The sequence below is a fragment of the Oncorhynchus masou genome, chromosome 14 (genome assembly GCF_036934945.1).
Source record: "Oncorhynchus masou masou isolate Uvic2021 chromosome 14, UVic_Omas_1.1, whole genome shotgun sequence".
Taxonomy (NCBI): domain Eukaryota; kingdom Metazoa; phylum Chordata; class Actinopteri; order Salmoniformes; family Salmonidae; genus Oncorhynchus; species Oncorhynchus masou.
This window is the reverse complement of record NC_088225.1, coordinates 37,755,508-37,765,507: the sequence shown is the minus strand read 5'-3', so window position 1 is coordinate 37,765,507 and position 10,000 is coordinate 37,755,508. Positions and strand designations below refer to the sequence as shown.

At 46.2% G+C, this 10,000-nt stretch overlaps 1 protein-coding gene across 6 annotated transcripts in view; it reads right to left on the bottom strand.

The window, feature by feature from the left end:
* Positions 1-10,000, bottom strand: part of LOC135554816 (RNA binding protein fox-1 homolog 1) — an 86,163-nt gene that overhangs the window by 67,565 nt on the left and 8,598 nt on the right. For all 6 annotated transcript variants that reach the window (XR_010457748.1, XR_010457749.1, XR_010457750.1 and 3 more), the window contains exon 2: positions 9,027-9,272. Coding sequence is in view for 3 of the 6 variants with exons in the window: in XM_064987260.1 (XP_064843332.1) it covers positions 9,027-9,272 (246 nt within the window). In the remaining 3 variants the exon portion in view is untranslated. The remainder of the gene's footprint in view (positions 1-9,026; positions 9,273-10,000) is intronic.

The window sequence follows — 10,000 nt, the reverse complement described above, 5'->3', positions numbered from 1 at the left end:
GTTCGAAAAGGCAAAGAATGTGTTGTTGCCTAATTGTTTTCCGACTAGGTTTCTACACTACTTTCCTTCTATCTATAGAATTTCTAGATTTTCTCAATTTTATTCAGTTCCTTTGGCTTTGATGTCTCCTGGTTGAGTTTTGCTGTTCAAGTATATGTATGTGTTTATTTAACCTTTTATTTAACTCGACAAGTCAGTTAAAGAACAAATTCGTACTTACAATGACGGCCTACACTGGCCAGACGACTGATTTTGCTGTGATCTGATTGGGGTGTTAGTTGCCTGACTGTGAACACTCTGAGACTCTGGGTTGAGGTCAGTGATAAAGTAGTCTACAGTACTACTGCCAAGGGATGAGCTATAGGTGTACCTACACTAGGAGTCCCCTCGAAGCCTACTGTACCATTGACTATATACATACCCACCTTTGACTATGTACATATTGACAGAGTTGCAGAGGTCCTAACCCATTTTTGTTTTCTGTTTTGTTGTAGTTGTGTCTAGGGGGGCATATTAGGGAGGGGATGATGTTACCTCCAGGTAGGTGTTGGTCTCTCTCTCTCTCTCTCTCTCTCTCTCTCTTCTCTCTCTCTCTCTCACTCTCTCTCTCTCTCTCTCTCTCTCTCTCTCTCTCTCTCTCTCTCTCTCTCTCTCTCTCTCTCTCTCTCTCACTCTCTCTCTCTCTCTCTCTCTCTCTCTCTCCTCTCTCTCTCTCTCTCTCTCTCTCTCTCTCTCTCACTCTCTCTCTCTCTCTCTCACTCTCTCTCTCTCACTCTCTCTCTCACTCTCTCTCAATTCAATTCAATTCAAGGGCTTTATTGGCATGGGAAACATGTGTTAACATTGCCAAAGCAAGTAAGGTATATAATATATAAAGTGAAATAAACAATAAAAATTAACAGTAGACATCACACATACAGAAGTTTCAAAACAATAAAGACATTACAAATGTCGTATTATATATATATATATATATATACAGTGTTTTTACAATGTACAAATGGTAAAGGACACAAGATAAAATAAATAAGCATAGATATGGGTTGTATTTACAATGGTGCGTGTTCTTCACTGGTTGCCCTTTTCTCGTGGCAACAGGTCACAAATCTTGCTGCTCTGATGGCACACTGTGGAATTTCACCCAGTAGATATGGGAGTTTTTCAAAATTGGATTTGTTTTCGAATTCTTTGTGGATCTGTGTAATCTGAGGGAAATTTGTCTCTCTAATATGGTCATACATTTGGCAGGAGGTTAGGAAGTGCAGCTCAGTTTCCACCTCATTTTGTGGGCAGTGAGCACATAGCCTGTCTTCTCTTGAGAGCCATGTCTGCCTACGGCGGCCTTTCTCAATAGCAAGGCTATGCTCGCTGAGTCTGTACATAGTCAAAGCTTTCCTTAATTTTGGGTCAGTTACAGTGGTCAGGTATTCTGCCGCTGTGTACTCTCTGTGTAGGGCCAAATAGCATTCTAGTTTGCTCTGTTTTTTGTTAATTCTTTCCAATGTGTCAAGTAATTATCTTTTTGTTTTCTCATGATTTGGTTGGGTCTAATTGTGCAGCTGTCATGGGGCTCTGTAGGGTGTGTTTGTGAACAGAGCCCCAGGACCAGCTTGCTTAGGGGACTCTTCTCCAGGTTCATCTCTCTGTAGGTGATGGCTTTGTAGTGGAAGGTTTGGGAATCGCTTCCTTTTAGGTGTTTGTAGAATTTAACAGCTCTTTTCTGGATTTTGATAATTAGTGGGTATCGGCCTAGTCTCTCTCCCCTATCTCCCTCTCCCCTCTCTCCCTCTCCGTCTCTCTCTCTCTCTCTCTCTCTCTCTCTCTCACTCTCTCTCTCTCTCTCTCTCTCTCTCTCTCTCTCTCTCTCTCTCTCTCTCACTCTCTCTATCTCTCTCTCTCTCTCTCTCTCTGTCTCTCTCTGTCTCTCTCTGTCTCTCTCTGTCTCTCTCTCAGTCAATTTCAATTCAATTCAATTCAAGGGCTTTATTGGCATGGGAAACATGTGTTAACATTGCCAAAGCAAGTGAGGTAGATAATATATAAAGTGAATATATAAAGTGAAATAAACAATAAAAATTAACAGTAAACATAACACATACAGAAGTTTCAAAACAATAAAGACATTACACATGTCATATTATATATATATACAGTGTTTTAACAATGTACAAATGGTAAAGGACACAAGAAAAAATATCTCTCTCTCTCTCTGTCTCTCTCTCACTCTCTCTCTCTCTCTCTCTCTCTCTCTCTCTCTCTCTCTCTCTCTATCTCTCTCTCTCTACTTTAACAGAGAGCAGACAGTGGAGGGGGGTTGACGTCACTCTATAAACAGGCCAGCCAGATGAGGTAATCTCTCTCTACTCCCCCCACCTCTCTCTCTCTTGCCTCGTGCCTCAACATATAGAATCAGACTATAGAGCGAGCGAGAAAAAGAGAGGGGGGTGAGTGTGATAGAGAAAGACAGAGTGGGGGGTGAGTGGGATAGAGAAAGACAGAGTGGGGGGGGTGAGTGGGATAGAGAAAGACAGAGTGGGGGAGTGAGTGGGATAGAGAAAGACAGAGTGGGCAGTGAATGGGATAGATAAAGACAGAGGGGGGGGGTGAGTGGGATAGAGAAAGACAGAGAGGGGGAGTGAGTGGGATAGAGAAAGACAGAGTGGGCAGTGAGTGGGATAGATAAAGACAGAGTGGGGGGTGAGTGGGATAGAGAAAGACAGAGTGGGGGGGTGAATGGGATAGAAAGACAGAGTGGGGGGTGAGTGGGATAGAGAAAGACAGAGGGGGGGTGAGTGGGATAGAGAAAGACAGAGAGGGGGAGTGAGTAGGATAGAGAAAGACAGAGTGGGGGTGAGTGGGATAGAGAAGGACAGAGTGGGGGGGTGAGTGGGATAGAGAAAGACAGAGTGGGGGGTGAGTGGGATAGAGAAGGACAGAGTGGGGGGTGAGTGGGATAGAGAAAGACAGAGTGGGGGGGGTGAGTGGGATAGAGAAAGACAGAGTGGGGGTGAGTGGGATAGAGAAAGACTGAGTGGGGGGTGAGTGGGATAGAGAAAGACTGAGTGGGGGGGTGAGTGGGATAGAGAAAGACAGAGAGGGGGAGTGAGTAGGATAGAGAAAGACAGAGAGGGGGGTGAGTGGGATAGAGAAAGACAGAGAGGAGGGGTGAATGGGATAGAGAAAGACAGAGTGGGGGGGTGAGTAGGATAGAGAAAGACAGAGTGGGGGGTGAGTGGGATAGAGAAAGACAGAGAGGAGGGGTGAGTGGGATAGAGAAAGACAGAGAGGGGGGTGAGTGGGATAGATAAAGACAGAGTGGGGGGGTGAGTGGGATAGAGAAAGACAGAGTGGGGGGTGAATGGGATAGAGAAAGACAGAGTGGGGGTGAGTGGGATAGAGAAAGACAGAGAGGAGGGGTGAGTGGGATAGAGAAAGACAGAGAGGGGGGTGAGTGGGATAGATAAAGACAGAGTGGGGGGTGAGTGGGATAGAGAAAGACAGAGTGGGGGGGTGAATGGGATAGAGAAAGACAGAGTGGGGGGTGAGTGGGATAGAGAAAGACAGAGAGGAGGGGTGAATGGGATAGAGAAAGACAGAGAGGGGGTGAGTGGGATAGAGAAAGACATAGTGAGGGGGTGAGTGGGATAGAGAAAGACAGAGTGGGGGTGAGTGGGATAGAGAAAGACAGAGAGGGGGTGAGTGGGATAGAGAAAGACAGAGTGGGGGTGAGTGGGATAGAGAAAGACACAGAGGGGGGTGAGTGGGATAGAGAAAGACAGAGTGGGGGGTGAGTGGGATAGAGAAAGACAGAGTGGGGGTGAGTGGGATAGAGAAAGACAGAGTGGGGGTGAGTGGGATAGAGAAAGACAGAGTGGGGGTGAGTGGGATAGAGAAAGACAGAGAGGGAAAGCGGACTAAAGAAACAGGGAAAGGAGAGGGTTGATTAAGTGGGAGCGGGAGTGTAAGACGGAGAGAGAAATAAAAAGACAGACGCGGGGGTGGGGTAATGAGGGAGAAAGGAGGGAGAGGTTTCCAGATGTACAACTCATTTTCCTGCTCTGTGTCTTTCCTCTACTAGAATTATGAGAAGTGTGATGCTACACCCTCTCTCACTCTCCCCTCTCCTCCCCCTCTCTGTCTCTCTCCCCTATCTCCCTCTCCCCTCTCTCCCTCTCCCCTCTCCTCCTCCCCTCTCTGTCTCTCTCCTCCTCCCCTCTCTCCCTCTCCGCCTCTCTCCTCCTCCCCTCTCTGTCTCTCTCCCCTATCTCCCTCTCCCCTCTCTCCTTCTCCCCTCTCTCCTCCTCCCCTCTCTGTCTCTCTCCCTCTGCGCTCTCTTCTTCTCTCTTCCTTTCCCCTCTCTCCATCTCTCCCCCCTCCTCTGACTCCGTCTCTCTCCTTCTCCCCTCTCTCCGTCTATTTCCCTCTCCCCTCTCTCCTTCATCACTTCTGTTCACCTAGTTCTCTCCTTCATCACTTCTCTTCTCCTAGTTCTCTCCTTCATCACTTCTCTTCTCCTAGTCCTCTCCTTCATCACTTCTCTTCTCCTAGTTCTCTCCTTCATCACTTCTCTTCTCCTAGTTCTCTCCTTCATCACTTCTCTTCTCCTAGTTCTCTCCTTCATCACTTCTCTTCTCCTAGTCCTCTCCTTCATCACTTCTCTTCTCCTAGTTCTCTCCTTCATCACTTCTCTTCTCTAGTTCTCTCCTTCATCACTTCTCTTCTCCTAGTTCTCTCCTTCATCACTTCTCTTCTCCTAGTCCTCTCCTTCATCACTTCTCTTCTCCTAGTTCTCTCCTTCATCACTTCTCTTCTCCTAGTCCTCTCCTTCATCACTTCTCTTCTCCTAGTTCTCTCCTTCATCACTTCTCTTCTCCTAGTTCTCTCCTTCATCACTTCTCTTCTCCTAGTTCTCTCCTTCATCACTTCTCTTCTCCTAGTTCTCTCCTTCATCACTTCTCTTCTCCTAGTCCTCTCCTTCATCACTTCTCTTCTCCTAGTCCTCTCCTTCATCACTTCTCTTCTCCTAGTTCTCTCCTTCATCACTTCTCTTCTCCTAGTTCTCTCCTTCATCACTTCTCTTCTCCTAGTTCTCTCCTTCATCACTTCTCTTCTCCTAGTTCTCTCCTTCATCACTTCTCTTCTCCTAGTTCTCTCCTTCATCACTTCTCTTCTCCTAGTTCTCTCCTTCATCACTTCTCTTCTCCTAGTTCTCTCCTTCATCACTTCTCTTCTCCTAGTTCTCTCCTTCATCACTTCTCTTCTCCTAGTCCTCTCCTTCATCACTTCTCTTCTCCTAGTTCTCTCCTTCATCACTTCTCTTCTCCTAGTTCTCTCCTTCATCACTTCTCTTCTCCTAGTCCTCTCCTTCATCACTTCTCTTCTCCTAGTTCTCTCCTTCATCACTTCTCTTCTCCTAGTTCTCTCCTTCCAAGCTAAAGACTAATAACACATGCATGAAACAACTTTAAAAAGACAAGCAAGAAAATTAAAACTAAGCGTTTTTTCTCAGTGCTTGAGGGAGAAAATATTTCTCATTACCATGCAAACTAATACTGGATTGTATTGCACTCTGGGTGAATGGCAATATCCATATTTATGATAGAGAGAGAGACAATAAATCAAATGACTACCACAGGATGTTTGTGTCTAGACAGAAGCATTTCCAAAAACAGCTTTCAACATCAGATGAATTCTATTAATGAAACAACGAATCAGAACACAGCTTGAGACCTGCTGTGAAGGCCTCGGATCACCTAGTGCTTTGAGGAGAATAGTGTACACTAGGTCCAATTCTGTAGCCTTGTGAAGGGTATAGTGTACACTAGGTCCACATCTGCATCCTTGTGAAGGGTATAGTGTACACTAGGTCCACATCTGCATCCTTGTGAAGGGTATAGTGTACACTAGGTCCAATTCTGCAGCCTTCTGAAGGGTATAGTGTACACTAGGTCCACATCTGCATCCTTGTGAAGGGTATAGTGGACACTAGGTCCAAATCTGCAGCCTTCTGAAGGGTATAGTGTACACTAGGTCCACATCTGCATCCTTGTGAAGGGTATAGTGTACACTAGGTACAATTCTGCAGCCTTTTGAAGGGTATAGTGTACACGCACACACACACAAACACACACATGCCTTACTATGGCCGAGACGATCTGGCGTATACAAAAGTATTATAGAACAGTAATACACAACAGCAATATATAACAGTAATACAGTGCCTTCCTTATTCTAATATGGATTAAATGAATAAAAATGACTTGTCTATCTACACACAATACCCCATAATGACATCACAATACCCCATAATGACATCACAATACCCCATAATGACATCACAATACCCCATAATGACATCACAATACCCCATAATGTCCAAAAGAAAACAGTCAGTTGAGAACAAAATCGTATTTACAATGACGGCCTGCACAGGCCAAGCCCGGACGACAGTGGACCAATGCACCACTTAGATCAATGTACTACTACATTGATCATCCTTGATATGCTTCTACAACTTGATTGGAGAACACCTGTGGCAAATTCAATTGATTGGACATGATTTGGAAAGGCACACACCTGTCTATATAAGGTCCCACAGTTGACAGTGCATGTCAAAGCAAAAAACCAAGTCATGAGGTTGAAGGAATTGACCTAGAGCTCCAAGACAGGATTGTGTCGAGGCACAGATCTGGGGAAGGGCACCAAAATATTTCTGCAGCATTGAAGGTCCAGCAGCATTGAAGAACACAGTGGCCTCCATCATTGAAGTAGTTTGGAACCACCAATACCTTTCCAGAGCTGGCCTCCCGGCCAAACTGTGCAATCGGGGGAGAAGGGCCTTGGTCAGGGAGGTGACCAAGAACCCGATAGTCACTCTGACAGTGCCCTAGAGTTACTCTGTGGAGATGGGAGAACCTTCCAGAAGGACAACCATCTCTACAGCACTCCACCAATCAGGCCTTTATGGTAGAGTGGCCAGACAGAAGCCACACCTCAGTAAAAGGCACACCACAGTCCGCTTGGTTTTTGCCAAAAGGCACCTAAAGACTCTCAGACCTCTGGTCTGATGAAACCAGTACTCTTTGGCGTGAATGCCAAGCATCACGTCTGGAGGAAACCTGGCACCATCTGTACGGTGAAGCACGGTGGTGGCAGCATCATGCTGTGGGGATGTTTTTCAGCGGCAGGGATTTTGAGACTAGTCAGGATCGAGGGAAAGATGAATGAAGCAAAGTAGAGAGATCCTTGATGAAAACCTGCTCCAGGACACTCAGGACCTCAGACTGGGGTGAAGGTCCATCTTCCAACAGGACAACGACCCTAAGCACACAGCCAAGACAATGCAGCAGGTGCTTCGGGACAACAAGCCTCAATGTCCTACAGCAAAGCAGCTGAATAGGCTGTTTTCTAGTGACATTGATATGGATACATCCATAACAACGAGGAAAGAAAAGCCAACAACAACAACAACCACTTCAAGAGGAAACAGGAAACACTGTAAACGAGCAGCACTTCATTTTGTTTGACCCCTTGTTCCTTTTCCATTTCTTTGTTTGTTCCCATAAAGATGAAAAGATGATGCCATCTGATTCATGACATCGACTGGCTGAGAAACGCTGCCTGCCCGCGGGTCTCGTCCCGACTCCCGACACATTCATTACTATGCGACAGCTGGAGATCGAATTTAAATATTGAAACAATGTTGTAAATGTCAGAGAGACAGACAGCAAGGTTGATATAAATCTCCGCTGTTGAAAACTGTATGTTAGTCTTAAAGAAATGTGAGATAATGTCCAGATGCCTTTTATAGTGGAGATCAAGTTTATAAATTGCCTGGCTGGGCTGATGAGTTAGTGGATTGCGCAGTCAGATGGAACAGAATAAATGGGCATTTTAACATTATAGATTTTGCCAGTGCTAACCAATCAGCATTCAGGATTAGACCCACCTGTTGTATAAAATAGTAATATATAACAGTAATATATAACAAACAGACAAACTGAATTGGTCCACCCATACAGACAGCATCGTGAAGAAGGCGCAGCAGCGCCTCTTCAACCTCAGGAGGCTGAAGAAATTCGGCTTGTCACCAAAAGCACTCACAAACTTCTACAGATGCACAATCGAGAGCATCCTGTCGGGCTTTATCACCGCCTGGTACGGCAACTGCTCCGCCAACAACCGTAAGGCTCTCCAGAGGGTAGTGAGGTCTGCACAACACATCACCGGGGGCAAACTACCTGCCCTCCAGGACACCTACACCACCCGATGTCACAGGAAGGCCATAAAGATCATCAAGGACAACAACCACCCGAGCCACTGCCTGTTCACCCCGCTATCGTACAGAAGGCGAGGTCAGTACAGATGCATCAAAGCTGGGACCGAGAGACTAAAAACAGCTTCTATCTCAAGGCCATCAGACTGTTAAACAGCCACCACTAACATTGAGTGGCTGCTGCCAACACACTGACTCAACTCCAGCCACTTTAATAATGGGAATTGATGGGAAAGGATGTAAAATATATCACTATCCACTTTAAACAATGCTACCTAATATAATGTTTACATACCCTACATTATTCATCTCATATGTATACGTATATACTGTACTCTATATCATCTACTGCATCTTTATGTAATACATGTATCACTAGCCACTTTAACTATGCCACTTTGTTTACATACTCACCTCATATGTATATACTGTACTCGATACCATCTACTGTATCCTGCCTATGCTGCTCTGTACCATCACTCATTCATATATCTTTATGTACATATTCTATAACCCCTTAAACTTGTGTGTATAAGGTAGTAGTTTTGGAATTGTTAGCTAGATTACTTGTTGCTTATTACTACATTGTCGGAACTAGAAGCACAAGCATTTCGCTACACTCGCATTAACATCTGCTAACCATGTGTATGTGACAAATAAATTGTGATTTGATTTGATTTGGTAATCTATTACAGTAATATACCGTAACAGTATATATTCAAGATGTTGTAATGAAGTAGAGATGTCTCACTGTGGCTGTGGCTGAGACAGTCTGTATGCTGGTGTCCTGTCCACTCTGTTCACTGTGGTTCTGTGAAGTGGGGTACATGTTGAGGGGGTGTTCGCTGACGGGGGGCTGTCCTGTGTAGACGGGGGGCGCAGGGTGGGGGTGTGAGGCGGTGAACTCAGCGGGCAGGCCGTTCTGAGGGGGGGCAAATTGGGCGGAGGGGTACGGCTGAGTCCTGGAGTCTGGAAGGGGAGGGGCCTCCTGGTTACCCTGCAGGGGGAGAGGAGGGAGAGAGGGGGAGAGAGTTAGTACCAGACCAGATTGAACAATTAATACAAAAAAGTCAGCCAGTCAACCAACCAGCCAGTAAGTCAACCAGCCAGCCAGTAAGTCAACCAGCCAGCCAGCCAGTAAGTCAACCAGCCAGCCAGTCAGTAAGTCAACTAGCCAGCCAGTCAGTAAGTCAACTAGCCAGCCAGTCAGTAAGTCAACTAGCCAGTCATCCATTCAGCCAGCCAGCCAGTAAGTCAACTAGCCAGCCAGCCAGTAAGTCAACTAGCCAGTCATCCATTCAGCCAGCCAGCCAGTAAGTCAACTAGCCAGCCAGCCAGTAAGTCAACCAGCCAGCCAGCCAGTAAGTCAACCAGCCAGCCAGTAAGTCAACTAGCCAGCCAGCCAGTCATCCATTCAGTCATCCATTCAGTCAGCCAGTCAGCCAGTAAGTCAACTAGCCAGCCAGCCAGTAAGTCAACCAGCCAGCCAGCCAGTAAGTCAACCAGCCAGCCAGTAAGTCAACTAGCCAGCCAGCCAGTAAGTCATCCATTCAGTCAGCCAGTCAGTCAACCAGCCAGCCAGTCATCCATTCAGTCAGCCAGTCAGTAAGTCAACCAGCCAGTCAACCAACCAGCCAGTCAGTAAGTCAACCAGCCAGCCAGCCAGTCAACCAACCAGCCAGTCAGGTCAGTAAGTCAACCAGCCAGCCAGACAGTCAACCAACC